Below are 19311 nucleotides of genomic sequence, written 5' to 3'. Positions count from 1 at the left end.
CATGGAGAGCATGTATCGTCATACCCAGCTTGAGTTAGTGTATTCAAAGCATAAAAAGAATAGAACAGTCCTAATGTTTTACAGATAGATACTTGTGGTCATTGTTTATGGACCTTTACAGTGGTCAGGGATGGTTTTGGAGGATTTATTCCTAGAAATAAAGACTTCAGGAGGGGGGTAGGTACTTTTTGTATGAATAACAAAAGGCTTCGACCTGCAAAAAAGAAAACAGTAATAATAAATTAATTATTGATTAAAGAGCTTAATATTTTGTCTAATCATTTTGTGCTGATCATTTTGGATTATGCATCAGTGGCATTTCACCCTAATATCCATGCACATCTCTAGAACAGAAATAATGTTCTACTCTTAAATTTTTAGTTAGAGTGTTAGATTGGCAAGTTTTTTTTTTAAAACTACTTTTAAATTTTATTCTCCTCTCCACCTCTGCGTGTGCGCACATGCGCGTGTGTATTTATTCGAGTATGCATGTGTTCATGTGTGCATGCATATTTCACATACGTGGAGATCAGAGGACAAATTGCAGAGGTTACTACTACTCTCTTTCCAACTTGTGAGTCTTGAGTATTGAACTCAGGTCATCAGGCTTGGCCACAGGTGCCTTTACATATTGAACCTTCTTGCCACCCCAAGAGAGTTATTTAAAATCAGCCATCTTTGACTGTTTAAAAAAAAAAAAAACTTTGTTCTCAATTCACTTCTTGGGTTAGTCCACTCTAAAATGGAGAGCTACATGGTCCTTCCAAATTACTAATCTTTTAATCTGCTGATTATACTATCAAAATTCTTTTTTTCTTTTGATTTTTTTACCATCAGAATTTTTGGTTGATTTTTAGTATGGGTTTCTTAGTATCCTACATAAAGAACATCTGTATTGAATATTTTTTGTCTTTTTTTCTTGAGATAGGGTTTCTCTGTGTAGCCCTGGTTGTCTTGGAACTCACTTTATAGTCCAGATTGGCCTCAAACTCACAGAGATTCTCTTAAGTGCTGCTATTAAAGGCTGTGGTTTTGTTTTTGTGACAGGTTTTCACCGTGCAGTCCAGGCTGATTTCTTGGTGTCCTGCCTCAGACCTTTGAATGTTGGGGTTACGAAGTGCACCATCACACATGGCTGGCATTGTTGCTTATTTCGTTTTTTTTTTAATCTTCCTCCTCCTCATCTTCTCTTTTCTTTCCTTTTTTTTTCTCTAAGCTTTATTAAGGTACCACAGCCTAGAGAGTCAGAATTGACTTGTGTGGTATGGTGGTAAATCCCTATACATGTCATGAACAGCACTGTTCTTTAGCTTTCAGAACACTGTCTTTTAACTTTATCCTTCTATCAGGACTGATAGGAGTACGTGGTTATTTAAGTGTAGCACCTGACATACTTTCCAGTTGTGGAGTGCTGCCTCCCAGATCTGATATACTAGGTCTCTCCTGAACATTCAGTAGCCGTGACCAGTGCAGTTTGGGTCTATGTGCGATGGGGAGGAACTGGGGTGATGCGTCGTCCTAGGTTCCATTTCTTCCTGAGAGTAGGAGCTTTACAGTTGCTGGAGTTAGTATGACTGCCGTAAGCAGCTCACCTGTTGGTGCTCCAGATAGACTAGGGTGAGTTGTTTCTTTGGTCTGCTCTTGGTGCTTGTGTGGGGTGAGCAGAATCTGTAAGCGGAAGTCAGTGGAACACTTTGTAGGAAATGACAGAAACAGCTGAAGCGATGCTTCCACAGCACACACAAGCTTCTGGATTCTAGACGGCGAGTTAGAAACACAGAGTTGCTAAATTTATCAACCAGACTAATGTTTATTAAACTTTGTTACACAAGTCACATTGTCTTTGATAAATATGTGGTTGTGTTTAGATGAGAAATTGTAAGGAGTGTGATTATTAAGTAGTTTAGGATGCTTACTCTAGCTGACTTGTACACTGGGGTTACTGGGATGTAGCGCTGTTTAAAATTTGTATCTAATTTTATCACAATCAATTTGATAATTTCTGATTTTTATTTTCTACGGAGGGTTGAATCTGTGATCTCAGACATGCTAGGCAGGTGCTCTGTCCCTGATCCATGCCCTCAGCCCTTTAATTTCTAACCTATTTTTTTCTGTATCTTGGATCATCTTTTTATACTTCTTTTATTTTTGGTGGGTAATATGGGCAGGGGCTGGTTTTTGGAGACAGGGTTTCTCCATGTAGCCCTGGCTGTCCTGGAATTCACTATGTGTAGACCATGCTGTCCTGATTCCTGAGATCTACCTGCCTCTGCCTCTGCTTCCCCTGAGCTAGGATTAAAGGCATGTGTTACCATTCCCAGCTCTTTTAAAAATGTTGTTGTTGTTTTACATTTTTCATAGATGTAAAAATTGGATTCTCAGCTGTTAACATATGGAGGATTTGAATGGGTATAGGGTGACTTTTGAGAGAGAAAGCCCAATCCTGTAAGTGCTGTTTCTGTAGTGCACATCTAGGCCAAACTGAGTGATTTTTCCAAGTTCAAGAAATTGTATGCATAAGCATTCAGAGCTGTTTCTAACTTGACTGGAATTTAACTGACTTGTACACATAGAGAGAATTGCTTCTAATGTTGGGATTGTGAATTTTTAAGATACTCTTCCAAAAACACTTTATTGCCTGGGGAGTGGCCTTATATGGCCAGATTCAGCCATCATCTTAGTCAACATGACTCGTCTAAGATTAGCAGTATGGAATACCTGTCTTTCAGTCTGCTGCAGTGAGCCTGAGGGAATATTAAAACACACATTCTCAACCCAGTTCAGTGTTGGACACCTTTAAATCCCGAACTTATGAGGCAAAGACAAATGGATCTTTGTGAGTTTGAGGACGACCTAATGAGTTGAAGGGCAGCTAGAGCTACATACTGAGACCCTGTCTTCTAGAACTAAATACACATTCTTTGTTTTTTTGCCCAGGAATTCTGATTTAGTAGGTCTGATCTGTAGTCCAGTGCTGCTCCTTTTAACAGGAGGAGCCCCTCCCCCGGCCTTGAGGGTAGAACACAAGGCCTCACGTACACTATGCAAGTGTTTTGCTACTGAGCAACACTCTGGTCCTTAAGTTCCTTTAGTTTGGCTTTCATGCTCAGCAAGTCAGTTCAATCATAGGATCTCTTATGTTCTTCTTATTTGTGTGTATATGTATGTGCACACTTTCCACTATACTTGTTAAGAGTCGTTTCTCCTACCATGTAGAACCTCAGGTACCACTGAAAGACCATGTCTTAAAACGAACGAACAGCAACAACAACAAAAACAAGGCAAGGGCTATAGCTCAGCAGTAAGAGTATTTCTTGTAGGGACTTGTGATCAGCTCATAGTTCTCTGTCTCCATCTGTAGGGCTCAAACACTCGTCCTTCTGGGAACCTGCACTCACATGCTCATCCCTAATCTGTTCCTGGATGGCTTTCCTGTTTAGACTCTATGCCCGGGATCTACTGCCCACTGTGCTGTAGTCTTACCCAGGGGTCTGAGCCTCCTGCCTCCTTGCAGGTTTCTATCTGGAAATCTTTTTCTTTGAACGCCTTTTTTTTTTTCTTGAGTTGTTTGGACTGAAATTACCTGTATTTCATCTTCAATATTTCCTCCCTCAGATGTTTGACAGGTACTTAGGGTAGAATTTGCCATTTTAATCATATGTTGATTATAGTTATGAGTTACGATCTGACATTAGCTAGTTTATGCAATGGTTAGTTCAACAGAGAGAGAGAGAGATCCCTGTATCCCCTCTGTGTGGAGTGAGCCATATTTGATTCTCTGTTACTTTTCTTCACTTGGTACCATACCTTCAAGTTATTCATGTTTAGTATATCCAGTAAAGTTTAGCTGTTCATGTTTTCTGGGGCTTTGGTAGCTTTTTAGCCCACATATTCTATTATTGCATTGTTTAACTGAAGCTCCCAGGAGATTCCTGAGACGTTCCGTCCCCTAATTGTGTGTGATGCAGCTTCTGTTACGAATACACTTGCTTGCAGGAGAATAGAGCATCCCTCTGTCACCTTTGTCACTTGGTGTTTTCTTTTTCTTTTGCTAGGACTCTGGTTAGGAGTTGAGTGGGACAATCCCGAGAGAGGAAAGCATGATGGGAGCCACGAAGGGACTGTGTATTTTAAATGCAGGTAAACATTCCTTACGGACGGGCAAGGACATAGTTAGTCACAGAGTAGGGCTGGAGCGGAGGAAGCATTGCTGGACAGTGAATAGTCAGGGTGGCATATGGAATAGTTAGAAAGGGTGTTTCAGCCTGGCATGGTGGTACATGCCTTTAATCCCAGTACTCAGGTGGTAGAAGCAGGAGGGTACAATCTCGAACAGTACATGCCCCTGACAAGAGGCTAGAGGAGTGTTGTCTTTTGCTTTCTGTTGAACTCTCTCACTGAACCTAGAACGACTATTTTGGTTAGACTGGCTGGCAGGCAAACACGTGAAACTCTTAGCTCTGCCTTACACCCTAGTGTTAGGGTTATAGGCTTGTGTAGCTGCGCGTGGTGCTGGGGATACTGAGTCCTAATGTTTGCACACTGAACCATTTCCCACTTCATTCCCCTTTTTGTTTTAGTCATATTTTACAGGCTGGCCTCTAACTTGATGTATGGCTAAGGCTGGTTCTGAACTTGAGATCCTCCTGCCTCTACCTCTCAAGTTCTGGGATGATCGGTATACACCACCATGCCTTGACTAGCCCTTGGTTTCTTCTTTCTTCCCAGCTAACCTGGAACTCATGTCGAACAGACAAGCCTCGAACTTACAGAGTTCTGTCTCTGCCTCCTCAGTGCTAGGATAAAATATGAATATCACTATACCTGCCATTTGTTTTCTTGTTATGAGCACTAGGTGCTAGTGGGATAAGGCCACTTTGGAACTAGTCCATTTTCCTCCTAGGTTCAGAATTTGTATTTCGCTGTAGCATATTGACATTAATCTAGACTACTACTGGTTTCTGTCTAAATCACTGTTAAAATCAATATATCTTCTGGAAATCTGTTGCTCATGGGCATGCATTTGGCTAGTGTTTTTTTTTTTTTTTTTTTTTTTATCATTTACTGGGATGTTTGGTTTCTGGACAGACCTGCTGGGATTGAGATCTTTGATTTATAACATGCACAGCCTCAACTGTGCAGCCCCCCTGACACAACCCCACACTCTCCATCTGCCTACAACCAAAAATAATAAACTTCTCCTTTTCACTAGCTCATTACCATTGCTAAGTGACAGAACAGTCATAGGGGAAGCAAAGCCACCAATGAATTTTTATCCTAAATGTTCATGTCTCTGTGTGTGTGTGTGTGTGTGTGTGCAAAGGCTAGAGGTCAGCATTTGATTCTCTCTCTCTCTCTCTCTCTCTCTCTCTCTCTTTCTCTCTCTCTACCTTATTTTTTTGAGGCAGTTCACTGAACTTAGAGTTCACCAACTGGCTGGAGTAGCAGGTGTGGAGCCCCAGGAAAGCTCTCCTGTCCTGCCTCCTAGTGCTGTGTCAGCCGTGGCCATCTTTTATGTGGACACTCATGCTACCCAGCAGGCACATCCACTGAGCGACTCCACGGCCCCTACCTGAGATTTGCAGTGTTCTCTCCCCTTTCATCTTAATAGTAGTTTTTAGACAGGGTTCACTGTGTAGCCTTGGCTGGCATAGAACTTGCTATGTAGCTTAGGATGACCTTTGACTTGACTCACTGCTTCCTGAGTGCTGGGGTAGAAGGTATGTGCCGTCACTCATCACACACTGGCAATGTTCTTAGATTCTACTTAGTGTTTACATTTTACTTTTAAAATAATTTATCACTTTTCATTTTATGTGTATTGGTACTGTGCCTGCATATATGTGTTGCAGTAAATAAATAAAAAAGGCAGCACCCAGTTCCTGTGGTGATCCCGGCTTCCTTTGACCCAGGCAGGCAGTCTGCGCTGCCCGCCCTGTCTGCTTCTGACCCCGGTGGTCCACGGCCGTCCCAGCCTGCTGTTTTCACTCGCTTTCCCGTGGCAGCTTGTTACCAACTCTGAGGAGAGCTTTGTGAGTTCCGACACTACACCCTCTTTTGGACTCAAGTTGCCACAACAAAGAACACACCAAAATGCTCATAACAACCTGTATTTATGAGTAGAGAATATCCACATCCCGCCACCATGTTGTCCCCAGCTCCTTCTACTTCCACCTCTGTCCCTCTTGATTCTCCTGCTTCCTCTTCCGCTCCTCCTTCCTAGACGTTTCCCCGCCTACCCTTCCTTCTCACCCAGTGATAGGCTGGTCCTGCCTAGCTGCATAATGACATCATCCTACATATATGTCTTTGTGAGGGTGTTGGAGCTGCCGATTAAACCAGTGTCTTCTGGAAGAGCAGCCATCTCTCCAGCCTGTAGTTTCTTTAAGTTTAGATTGCAGTGTTTGAAAACTAAAATGTCTCTTCTTTAGTTTTGCTACTTAACATATAAACATTAGCGTTTTAGTTTGGTTTTTCTTGTTTTTTTAAAATTATTGTGTATGTGCATGATGTGTGTGTGTGTGTGTGCTTGTGTAGCTCTGCTTGTGTGGAGGGTAAAGAAGACTTTACGGAGTCAGTGCTCATCTCCCACCTTTAAATGGGTCCCTGGGATTGAACTGAGGTCACCAGGCTGTACAAGAAGTACTTTACTGACACACTGAGGGTCTGGGCAGCCCAGCAGCAGGTCATTCAGCCCCCCTCCCTCCCTCTCCCCCTCTCTTTCTAATCCTTGTAAGATGATGTCTTTATGCAGGGAGACAGGGCACCCTTTTTTATTATTTACAGCAACAAATCCTCATCTTATTTCCCCAACTCCAGCATTTCTTTAAAAATCTTTTCAGCATTTGTTTATGAACAATTTTTTTCTAAGCTTTTGCTTTTGTTTTGTTTTTCAACACCATGTTTCTCTGCATATTCTTGGCTGTCCTGGAACTTGTTCTGTGGATCAGGCTAGCCTTGAACTCATAAAGATACCCCTGCCTTTATCTCCAAATGTAGGAAAAAATTACACTTCTTAATCATTAGAAAGGTAGAATTTTCCCAATGGATCTAATATTTTTGTTCTCTTTAATGTGAATTATCTGTCCATATTTTTGTCTGTAGGAATTTCACATGCTTGTGTAAGCTCAGAACCTTTACGATCACTTGTAGAGATTATAAATTTTTCTTCAGTACATTTTTGTTTACATTGTATTTATTTTAGCAGATAGAACTATTTAAAAGCCACTAAGATTTCATGTTTTATAAGTTTCTTTGTAGACATCCTTTCCTTTTTTCTTTTTCTTTTCTTTTGTACTAGTTATTGAATCTGGAGCTTTTTTAACACTAGGCAACTTTGTTAACACCGAGCTATAGTCACAGGAGCCCTCTAGCCTTGAACTTGCTCTAGAGCAAGTCTGGAACCTGCTTCAGCCTTCCAAATATCTGAGATTGCCAGGCCTCTGACACCATGCTCAGTAGGAGAAAATATCTGTATATTTATTTCTCTCCTTTCCCAGGCACCCAACAGGAGGTTCTTTTGTTCGTCCAAACAAAGTGAATTTCGGAGAAGACTTTCTTACTGCCCTTAAGAAGCGTTATGTGCTCGAAGATGGACCTGATGATGATGAAAAATCGTGTTCCTTAAAAGTTGGAAGTAAACAAGTGCAAACTATTGGTTTTGAGCATATTACAAAGAAGCAGAGGTAAGTACGGCTGATACTGTGGCCTGGCTTTCAGAGTCCCCAGACTGTGCTGATTCCTGTAACTCACTCACACAATGGCTTGAAATGTGGAGAGCACAAGCACTGATTATTGGGGAAATGAAAACCCTCAGTGTAGCTGAGTATGGTGGTTCATTCAAACCGGTAACCATGGAAAGCACCCGGGAAGGGGAAGCGGGAGGATCCAGGAATTCAGTGATTGTTCTTGGTTATGTAGGCAGTTTAAGGCCAACCTGGGCTAAATGAAATCCTATACTTTAAGAAAAACAAAACAAAAATAAAAAAGGGAGGGACTCAGCACTGGAGAGATGGCTCAGTGCTTCAGAACACTTGCTGCTCTTGAAGAGGATCCAGGTTCAGTTCCAAGCACTCATAGAGCAAAGCTCACAACTCACAACTGTCTATATAATTCCAGTTCCGGGGGATCTCATGGCCTCTTCTGAACTCCACCATTACTAGGCATTCGGGTAATGCATACATATACATATACATATACATGTAGCTAAAACATTAACATACATGAATAAAAACAAACATAATAAAAAAAAAGAGAAAGAACTGGCAAGATAGTTCAGTGGCTAAAGGTGCCCGCCATGTAGGCCTAGTCACCTGAGTTTGAGCCCAGAACCCATTTAAGAGTGGAACTGACTCCACAAAGTTTTTCTGATCTCTGCTTTTGATGAGGTAAAGTGGGATGGAGTTTGCAACCTCCAAAGCCCGCAGAGTTGATGATCCTTGAGGAAGTAGCCTGTGTTCAAACTTTAGGAGTTTGATATGAGTGGTTTACTTTAAGCCCATCTAAGTAGAGCACAGTTTGGTGGAAACGTTCCTATTAAAAATGAACTCGACCCTGTGCACAATAAAGCATACATAACGCCCACTAAGGAACAAGTAAAGTAAATGGAGATGGGATAGAAAACAAATGCATGATGAGGTTCTGTGGGAAGATCCAGTACCAGAAAAATCTCTAATCTTATAGAGCAAAGGTCTCTAGGCTATTAAAAAGTCTGTACCCAGCCTCATTTCATCCTTCAGAGTCACAACTCTCATTCTAGGTTCCCATTTGTTTATCTGTGAAGACAAAGACCTCCATGTCTCTACATGATAATAAGATGTCAGTCTGCATGAGTAATGAATAGAAGTATGGTTAATGTAATCCTCAGTGTTAGTACTTGAACTTGTCTGTATTAGGGTTCCCTAGAGGAACAGAACATATGGAGTGGATGAATGAATGAATGAATGAATGAAAGAAAGAAAGAAAGAAAGAAAGAAAGAAAGAAAGAAAGAAAGAAAGAAAGAAAGAAAGAAAAAATATACACGTCCCTAGAGGGGTTCTGTCTCAGTGCCAGGTGTCACTTCGGCATTTTGGGAAACTGCCAACTGTTAGCCAAAAAAATTAGTAAGTTTATTGGGATCTAGTCACACAGTAAAACACTGTCAGGTATAAAGACAAGTGTTCTAGAGCTCTACGTGTAATAGTGCTAAACCCAACCGCCTCAAAGTATCCCTTAGAGGCAAGAAGTCATAGGAGAATCTGAGTGTCACATCATTTCATGATATACGATACAACAGTAATTGGAGGCACAGTTTTAGTCAGGATTAGTTTGGTAGCAGCTGTGATTGGAGAGTGGGCTGGGGAGTGGGGAGAGCAGGGTGTCAGGGAGGTGCCAGGACTACAGCTGCTGTTTGCGATGCTTCATCTCACTCTCCTTTCTGCAGCGCTTTGCACCTTAGTTTGTGTGGTGGGTGCTGGCATTTAGATATCTTTGGTATTTTTTTAATAAGGTTTTAAATAAGGCCAGTGGGTAGCATATGACTTACATCTACACTCTGTTTTCCAGTCAGCTGAGAGCATTGCAGGAGATTTCCCTGTGGAAGTGTGCCGTGAGTTGTGCTGGTGAACAAGGAAGAATTGCTGAAGCCTGCCCCAGTATCCTTAAACTAATTTTGGGGGCTGACACCTTCAGTTGCTTGAATTAAGTACATTCCCAGACCCTTTGGCCTGCAGGTATGGCACATGAAAGTGGAAATTGTTTAATATCATTTTCTGGTACTAGGGAGGGGATTTTTACTTTTTTGAGATAGGGTCTTACTCTATAGTTCATGCTAACCTTGAACTCGCTATGTATCTGACAGTGGCCTTGAACTCATAGTAGTTCTAACTCAGCTTCCCCAAGGGCTGCTATTACAGTATGAGTCTCCGTTCTTAGCTCTTAGAGTAGAAGTTTGTAGGTGGGCCTCCTAGCAAAGGGACAGAGTTGGTTGGCATACTCCCAGGGGGTCGCTGCTCACCCCTTCACCCCAGGTTTCCTCAGTTGTTCAGGTGTGAAGAAAGTTTCCCAGTAAAGCTGAGAGCTGCATGGATATGGGCACATGACATGTTGGCAGATTAGGGTTTGCAGATTGTGATGGTTGCCCTTTCTTTACCCTGTGCTCCTTGAGGAGCTCCTCGCCTGTTTCCTTCTGAGATTGAGTCCTTTCCAGACAGGGAGGTAACGCAGGCTCTCCACGTTTGTGAGGGTTTTAGTGACTGTTTGAGATAGTGCCTCATACTGTTATCCCAGGCCGTCCTGGAACTGATAATGTAGTTTAGGCTGGCCTGGAAACGGCTTCAGCCTACTATGGTTATTCATCTGAGCTTCCACAACTGTCTGTCTCCATAGTTCATGCATGTTTAATGTTTTTAGTTGTACCATAGAATACCACAGTAACACCCACACATATCGGATGGGAATGCTAGGCAGTCCGTTATCGTATGGCCTGGGACTGTGTTACACTGTGACTTCCTTAAAAGCATAGCTGTTGATCCTTAAGCCTCAATGCATGTGTGGTGGCCCCAGAGTCTTATTCTAAGTTTGTGGTCCTGAACCAGAGATAAGTCACATTGCAGACCTTGAGTTCTCAGCCCCTTTCTTGCCAGTGTTGCTCCCACCCTTGTATTCTCCTAGGATAGTACTGCTGAGATTTGTGGGCTTAGGATCCGTGCCATGGAGAGAAAGATGGGTGTGCACTCTGAGTGTGTGTGTGTTTGCACAGGAGCATGTAATATAAACAGGTTTGTGTTTAAGGCAGTGCTGAAGGCAAGGCCTGATGGTACTCAGTGTATTTGTTTTTTGTTTTTTTGGCAGACAGTCCTGCAAGAGTTTGTGACGCTTGGTTGTCCTTTGGTTATTCTTGTCTCACATTTTGAAAAAAAAAAATTAGTATTTTAGCTTTTGAATGAACCAGAGTAATAGTGTTTCTCTGTCTTGTTTTGCTGCTAGACATATGGGACTCAGGCCTTTGGGTATTTAGATAAGCATTTTACCGATGAACTATATATAGTCTAATAGATAACTTAAAAGATGAAAACATTTGTGTTCACGGAGAAAAATTCAGACTAGTGGGTACCCAGTGAGAAGTTAAAATCCCAGTTCAGCCAAGTGAATTGGCTCACACCTTTAACTCCAGCACCTCGGAGGCAGAAACAGGCAGATCTCTGAGTTCAAAGGCAACCTGGTCTACAGAGTGAGTTCCAGGACAGCCATCAACTCCTACCCAACCCCTCTAAAAAAAAAAATTCCCATTCTAGAATTAGAGTGATACTAATTCTATGTCTTTGGTGAATCTTTTGAAATTACCTTTTCTTAAAATGTGTTTAGATATTCGAGTTGTAGATTTATCCAAAAACTTGTTGTCAACTTGGGATGAAGTGATTCTTATTGCAGAGCAGCTCAAAGACCTGGAGGCCCTTGATCTCAGGTATGGCCTCTACATTGCCTTCTCTGACAGCTGACAGTTGCTTTCTGGGAAGCTTGGGATGACAAGACTTTGCTAAAGGTTCACTTCAGGGCAGTGTTCAAACTGTTCCTTGAGGTGCATGAATAAGGAGGTTATCTGTATCCTGATCAGTTGGGAGAGGGTGGATCTTCATAGCTTATAAACCTCACCACAAAAGAGGGACTATGGTGCGTGTGATCTCAGCGGAGGAGAGGGGTTAGAATTGAATGTGCTTGTTTATTTGGAATTAGTCTTTAATTCTTTAGAAATACATAGTTCATTGGGACACTACTTAATGTAGTTTTGATAAAGATTATAATTTCTCTACCTTTCTTACTAATGTCACATTTTCCAAGATCTCCCCAAATATTTGATTAGTTTAATCTCAGAACCTTATTTTTCAAGGGTTCAACTAGGCTGATCCATTCCTCCTTCCCCCTTCCCTCCTTTCTTCCTTCTGATGGTGCTAGGAGCTAAGCCAAGGTTTTTGTGCCTCATAAGTCCTCTACTATTGAACACATCTCAATCCTTCTCCCCTTGCTTTCTAAGTGCATTATATGCAGGTAAACTTCTCCAGGCTAAGGCAGATACATAGAATAGACAGTCAGGCTTGAAGGCACCTTAAACAGAGCAGATGGGTATAATTTGACCTTTAGTGTCCCCTCAAGTCAACTCCACATGTCTGAGAAAACCTCAAGCTTCACCTTTCTCTTTGAGAACCCCTCTCAAATCTTCAGGTTAAACCCCAGACTGTTGATATCAATGTGTTGGGTCTGCTTGTGTAGGAATAAGTACTTCACATCTCCTTTTTCTTCTCAGTGAAAATAAACTGCAGTTTCCCTCTGACTCACCAACTCTAACTAGAACATTTTCTACTCTGAAGACTTTAGTACTAAACAAAACAGGAATAACGTGGACTGAGGTAATCTCTTTTGCTTTATTACACAGTAATAAACGATTACAATTTTTGCTTTAAAAGGGAATTGAAACCTAACTGGCTTCATTTCAGTCATCTTATTATCTAAACATTAGAGTGCTCTAAACGTTATGACAGGGAAGAGTAAGCCTTTGGAGAAGTGGGATTTTAGATCTGGTAATCCATGCTCTTTCTCAGCCTGTTCCTGTCTGTTCTATCATTGCTTTGGAGTCTTGAACACAGATGCTTACAGTATCATGTATCAAATATGAGAAGTTTTAAAGTCGTAATGCTGGCTCCCCTAGGTTACTGCAGATGTTCTTAGGGCAGAACATGCAGGAGAGTTTCCCCTTCTCCCTATATGCAAGCTTGTCCCAGTCATCCACAGTTCTGGTATTGGCTTGTGAGTAGCCACAGGTTCCCTTGGCACAGAGGCATTTGGTATATATGCTTCTGTCTTTCCTGGGCCCCCGATTTTGGAGGATCTCCTGCCCTCTTCTGGTACACAGAGCCAGAGGATAGGAACGCACTTAGCAATCAGGGTGGGGATGGGGAGTGAGGATGGCAGTACAGCTCGGGAAAAACTTAAGAGCCAAAGAGACATTTGTGTGCTCAGCATATTCTTTACGTGCCCAGTGCCATCAGGACTAAGGAGGTGAGCACCACCTCCAGGATCAGTGTACTGGTCAGCATTCCTGTGAAGCATTCCCTAAGGTGGGTGCTGACTTAGCTATTGGGCTAATAGTGCTAGAATGTCTGCCCGTAGCCTTTCAATGCGATCCTTCATCCTCCTGCACCTCCACTTGGTACCTGAGAACAGCTTAAATGACCTGTTCACAACGCAGGGAGTTCCTGTGGTCATGTGGCCAGCAAGGTCTGCGGAGGCCGCCAGACGCTGAGTTCCATTTTCTTTCCAGGTGCTGCACTGTGCCCCTTCATGGCCAGTCCTCGAGGAACTTTACCTCAAGTCTAACAGTATTTCCATTTCAGAAAGGTAATGGACTTTGGTGATTCTATTGCTAGTCAGTTAATTCTGAATAAAGTCTCAGACCCAGCACTAACTTTAGGGATTTGTAGGTATAGGTTGTAGTTGCATGTACTCGTTACTTGCTCATTGTAGTACAGATTAGTCAACTAAAATATTACTCCAACCAGAGAAAAATTCATCAAAGACACCTGAATTAAATATTTGAATTTTATTAGTTTTATATAAACAAATATCTTGGATTCTGATATACCTAAACTAAAATATTAGAATGTATTAGATTTGCATGCATTAGATTTTCTGATTTTTAGTGGAGTGCAGGGTATATCAGGTACACTTTTTTTTGTTTGTTTTTTAAATTAGTAGTAAGAGCCTGAGTACATGCTATCTAGGGAGGTAAGGCAGAAAGATCCTAAGTGTAAGGTTATCCTAGTCTCAAAAAATCAAGGACTTACTTGTAGAGCACTAGTCTAGCATGAACAAGGCTGTAAGTTCTTTTATTTAAAAATTTGAGAAATTCATTTTTTTGTGTGTATGAGTGTTTGCCTGAATATATATCTATATACCACATATACACAGTGCTTAAGGAGGCCAGAAGGGGGTGTCTGAACCTCTAGGACTGGAGTGAGAGGGTTTAAGTCACCATGTGGGTGCTCAATTCTCTGGAAGAGCAGCCAGTGTTCTTTAACCACTGAACCATCTCACCATTCTTTAATATTGCAATTTTTTAAAAGTAAGTAAATACGGATTTTTCTATTATTGTGTGTGTATATGTGGTGTTTGTGTTTGAGTTCAGGGTGTGGTTGAAGGATACCTTTGAGGTTTTTCCTTTCCACTGTGGGCTCTAGAGATTGAATACAAGTTGCCAACCCTGAGCAATGAACCATCTTGCTAGCCCTGTTTGCTTGTTTCTAGACAAGGTCTTATTATAGCTCAGGTTGGCTTCAAACTAGTTATGTGTCAAGTATGACCTTCAGTTTATAATCTGCCTTCACCTCCCTAGGACTGGGATAATAGGTGTGGGTGGCTGTGTCTAGCAAACAAAGGATTGGTAGTATCTGCTTAAGTCGATTATACTGTAGTGCATGTGGACTCATGTTCTCTTAAGTATATTTTTGCTTTATCTCCCTTAAAAAAATAAGATTTAACCAGATGTGATGGCATATACCTTTAATTACAGTACTTAGGAGGCAGAGGTTTAGCCAGATGTGATGGCATATACCTTTAATTACAGTACTTAGGAGGCAGAGGTTTAGCCAGATGTGATGGCATATACCTTTAATTACAGTACTTAGGAGGCAGAGGCAGGTAGATCTTTGTGAAATCAAGACCAGCCTGGACTACAAAGTGAGTTTTAAAACTCCTTGAAGAAGAAGAACAACAACAAAAAAATTGATTTTCCTTTTTAAAAATTAATGTGTATCTGTCTGTGTGAATGTATGCAAGTGCCCGAGGAAGCCAGAAAGGGGTATCAAGAACAGATGCTCTTAAACACTGAGTCATATTTCTAGGTTCTCATCTCTTTTAAAATACAGCTTTTGAAATTCATTTAGACTGTGTGTTTGGGTTTGTATTTGGGTGTCAGAACAGTTCTTGAGAATCAGTTTTCTCTTTACCCATGTGGGTTTGGGGATGGGATTCAGGTCACCAGGCTTGTTGACAAGTACCTTCACTAGCTGAACCAACTCTCTGGCCCATCATTTCTCTTTTTAGATATTATCATTAAATAAGTATGTGAAAGAAAGTGAAAAATAGAAAAATCTTCAGTTGAGTCAGTTCAGGCTATAAAACTGTGTTGTATAGAATGATTTCACTTGTGGAGGCAAATGCAGGCATTTTTTCCTCCACAGCATCCCATAGATTGGCCTTTTTTGGGCCAGATCTACTTTCTCCCCAACTGTTTGTAGCACCAGGTACACTTATTTTAAACCCTTGTCTTTGTAAACAAGAGATTAATCTATATTGAAAAAAAATATGTTACTTTCCAATACAGGCCAGTGAATGTCCTACAGAAAATGAGGTTACTAGACCTTTCCTCCAACCCATCAATTGATGAAAACCAACTGTGCCTGATAGCCTATCTTCCAAGGTAACCCTTAAAATTTACCTGTTAAAGAGCCATATCATTTTTAGTGAACAAATCGCCATATGTCAAATACATCTTTTGAATAGATATAAAATGTAGCTTCTAAACTGGGCAAGTCCCTTGGGGAGTTTTAACTTGAACTCTCCTTGAGAATGTGCTTGTTCCCCATGCTGTGTAGACCAGGAACCAGAAAATCTGCAGCTGCAGAACTTGGTCTGTTGGTGACACCTAAATCTCCACTTAGGGCTTGACAGAACAGCAGGCATTCCAGAATCTTAGAGAGCTGGGGGGAGAGGGAGAGGCACAATCATTGTCAACCTCCCTTCTGGACCTTTCACAATAGGATGAAAACCCAAGGTAAAGGAAAAGACTTACTAGTCTAGTCTAGTAGATACCCCCAGGAGACTTTGTAGTGTCCTGTATAATCAAATTTAACATTTTAATTTCAGATTAGAACACCTACTCCTTTCTGACATTGGACTTCGTTCTATACATTTTCCAGATGCTGAGAATGGTAAATAAGATTAGAAATGTCCCTCCCTCCTACGTTAGCTGTTTTGTTTTTTCCACTCTTACTGTGCAGTTTCATTTTTATTGTTCTAGGGTGCAAAACATCCATGTTCCCGGCCTTGAAGTACCTCATAGTCAACGACAATCAGATATCAGAGGTAAGAACTACTTCGGTGTGCAGGGTACAGTACTGCTTGTCTTCCCTTGCACACAAAGCCTGAAGGTTCCTCCTGCCAAAAAGGTTAAAGTAGGGGCCTGAGAGATGGTATACTGGCTGCTATTACAGCCAACACTCTCTTCTGGACTCCTCTGCTCACTGCACATGGCAAAAATGTCCATATCTATTAACATTTTTTAAAAACATTAAGCCAAAAGCAAAATGCTTCCTCAGAGGAAAACTCAAGTCAACCATGTTAAAAGTCTATTTATACAGATGTGGGGTGTCAGTGAGTTCACATGGTATTCGGTGTAATGAAAGCCCTTCAAGGTGTGGGTTGGTATACGAGGCACCTTGTACCTCAGGTGAGAGCCAGGCAGTTTTATTATCATTTTGCTAGGCCAAGTAATACAGAAATGTGACCTGACATGTTTCTTTCTTCCTTTGCTGCTTCAGTGGTCATTTATCAATGAGTTGGATAAATTACAGAGCCTGCAGGCCCTGTCCTGCACTAGAAACCCTTTGACCAAAGGAGACAAAGCAGAGGAGATCATCATTGCCAAGATTGGTCAGCTGAAGACCCTGAACAGGTGTCAGGTAAACAGTAGGACCCTGACCATGCCCTTTGTTTCCATTCTGGTGAGGAAGTCTTATTGGTACCGCTGCTGGACTCAGTAATCTTTCCACCCGAGTAGCTAGGACCACAGGAGTGCCATGGCACTAGGTTAAAAAAAAAAAAAAAGACTAGAAAACAAATGATAAGAAACATATAAAGTGGTGAACAGGTTGTTGGAAGGTAGAGGGTTATTCTGATCTGGTTATTCAGCACCAGATCAGTCTTACTGTGCTGCCTAAACAGCAATGGCCATTTAAGGAATGGTGGAGTGTTGGCACTTTATCTTGGTCCTTGGAAAGATGGCAGAACATTCCAAGGCCCAGAGCATGCCTCTCTTCTCACTCCCTGCAAGAGTGAGGCTTGGATACCTAGGCACTCCCTGATGTTTCCTAGAGGAAGCCAGCTATTGTAGCTCAAAACCAAGAGAGGTGACTCGAGGTACCTAGTGCAGATACCTTGAACTGTTCAGAATGAGGGAGGATAAGAGCCCTTGTTCTTTCAAGTGATCCATAGTGTCTGACTCCAGTTCCAAAGGATCTGATGCCCTCTTCTGGCTTCCTCAGATACTACAGGCATGTTGGTGCAGTACATAAATGCACCAAAAAAATACATAAAATAAATTAGTGGGGACTAGTGGACATATAAAGGTCAGAAGACAGCTTGGCAGAGTTCTTCTTCTACCATGTGTAGATCTGAGGAACTGAACAGGTCTTGCTGGCCCTGGTTATTGGTTCTTTAGAAGACTGTGCAAGCACTTGGGGATGCAATGCTAGTAAGTCTTAAGGGTGGGGTAGGTGGGAAGTGTAATGACCACCCCTCGCCATTTTATTGTCTCTGCATGGGCACTGAAGGAAGGGCTGGGTAAAACCTGAGTCGCTCACTAGAAGATGATTTAAGAGACATATTTCTATTTCACATCAATGCAGATTCTTCCAGAGGAAAGGCGTGGAGCAGAGCTTGATTATCGAAAAGCCTTTGGGAATGAATGGAGAAAGGCTGGTGGACACCCAGATCCAGACAAAAACAGGCCAAATGCAGAGTTTCTCTCGGCCCATCCTAGATACCAGCTTCTCTGCTGCAGTACGTTCAGGTAGCCCGTGGGGACTCCAGCTGGAACAGGGCTCTCATGTGGTAGTGCAGGAAGGCTGTGCTTTGCCTTCTATGTTTTGGGGGCTCTTTGTTCCCCTTTTGAAGGGGCTGTGAGCACTTGCCTGAGGCTACATCAACTAGATGAAAACAGATACTAAATTGACAGTGTCATCATATGTCCTCTAGAGACCTGCACTTTGGGAGGATTGGCCCCCTTTAAAAGTTGGCAGTAGTACTCCAAGGTCATCGCAAGCACTGGTATTTTCTAAAGCTCCCAAGTCCCCATCCTAAGGTCTTATCCCGTATTGTTTGGCATTCAGTGTGCACTCTAGTTAGGCCCCAGGCTTTAAAGTGAAGGATTGGGCAGTCAGGTACCAATGGTAATTTCCATTTCGTCACATCATTTTTATCATTCCATGGTTCACATTTAGGCCATTTTTCTTTTCATATATTTCCTAATACAAGCAGCCCACTATATAAGTGTTTCAGCTGGAGCATTATTGCTGGAAGACAAGCTGCCTATGGAGATTGCTTTCAAATTACTCCAGTAGCTGGTCCAATTTCCTGGCTGATCTAGGTAAATTATGAGTTGCCTGAGGGAAGGACAGTAGTTTGCCTTTTCTGTGGTTTCACTTACCTTTACTCCTCTACCTGAGCCCATACATTAAATGGAGAACTCCAAAAACCAACAAGTCATTGTTTTAAGTGCACACCATTCTAAGCAGTGTGGTGCACTTCTATTACCCACACAAGACTGCCTGTCTAGCATTCCATGCTGTGTGTGCTGTCTGTCCTGAGTCAGTGAGTCAGCAGGAAGACCACCAAGATGTCACAGTGCTTGTGACACCGGCTTTACTTGAATACCCCATCACAGATGAAGACAGTGCCATGATTTGTTTGGTTTGGTTTAGCTTTTTGAGACAGAGCTTCTCTGTAGCCCTGACCTCAAACTTACCTCTGCCTCCTGAGAACTGGGGTTTTAAAGGCATGTGCCACCACCATCTGGCCAGTGCCAAGATTCTTAAACTCCAAAAAGCAGCTGTGAAACAGACTTACTGATGCTTCAAAGTACATAAAGATGTTCTGTCACGTAACTTCCATTGCAGCACATAGTCTAACTTACCATCATAGGTATGTGTTAGACATAGTGATGGGGTCTGTCTATGTAATGCTATTCAGGTTCAGATATCCACTGGCCTAGAATGTGTCTCCACAGATAAGGGAAGCTTCTGCCTGTGTTTTGGGTACAGGAAGTAGTCTTCAGCTGGACTAAACAGTTGACCTAACATCTGGCTAAAGCCTGATTGAGTCCAGATCATACATGGTTTCTCTCAGGACACTGAAGGAAAGGGCATTTCCAAAACTGAAAAGAAGTACTAGTTGGAAGGTTTTGAAAGCATCAGGATAGTACTCAGAATGCTTTTAGGACAAACACTTGTAGCCACAGATAAGATAGTATCCTAGGGACTGTTTATCTCTAACCCAGCAAG

The 19311-nt window shown here is 42.0% G+C and overlaps 1 protein-coding gene across 4 annotated transcripts in view; it reads left to right on the top strand.

Moving 5' to 3' along the window:
- The window catches only part of TBCE (tubulin folding cofactor E), a 34185-nt gene that overhangs the window by 11808 nt on the left and 3066 nt on the right, over positions 1-19311 (top strand). For 2 of the 4 annotated variants that reach the window (XM_080918394.1, XM_080918395.1), the window contains exons 3-13: positions 4056-4140; positions 7500-7685; positions 9545-9633; positions 11345-11444; positions 12282-12384; positions 13296-13372; positions 15357-15452; positions 15899-15963; positions 16053-16117; positions 16573-16713; positions 17659-17812. In XM_080918394.1, coding sequence (XP_080774520.1) covers positions 4056-4140; positions 7500-7685; positions 9545-9633; positions 11345-11444; positions 12282-12384; positions 13296-13372; positions 15357-15452; positions 15899-15963; positions 16053-16117; positions 16573-16713; positions 17659-17812 — 1161 coding nt within the window. Of the gene's footprint in view, positions 1-4055; positions 4141-7499; positions 7686-9544; positions 9634-11344; positions 11445-12281; positions 12385-13295; positions 13373-15356; positions 15453-15898; positions 15964-16052; positions 16118-16572; positions 16714-17658; positions 17823-19311 lie in introns of all 4 variants that reach the window. The other 2 variants (XR_013975063.1, XM_080918393.1) reach the window with 2 other exon arrangements.

The sequence above is a fragment of the Micromys minutus genome, assembly GCF_963924665.1.
Source record: "Micromys minutus genome assembly, chromosome: 6".
Taxonomy (NCBI): Eukaryota; Metazoa; Chordata; class Mammalia; order Rodentia; family Muridae; genus Micromys; species Micromys minutus.
Note: the sequence above shows the minus strand (reverse complement) of the source record. Positions and strands in the feature narration are given on the sequence as shown.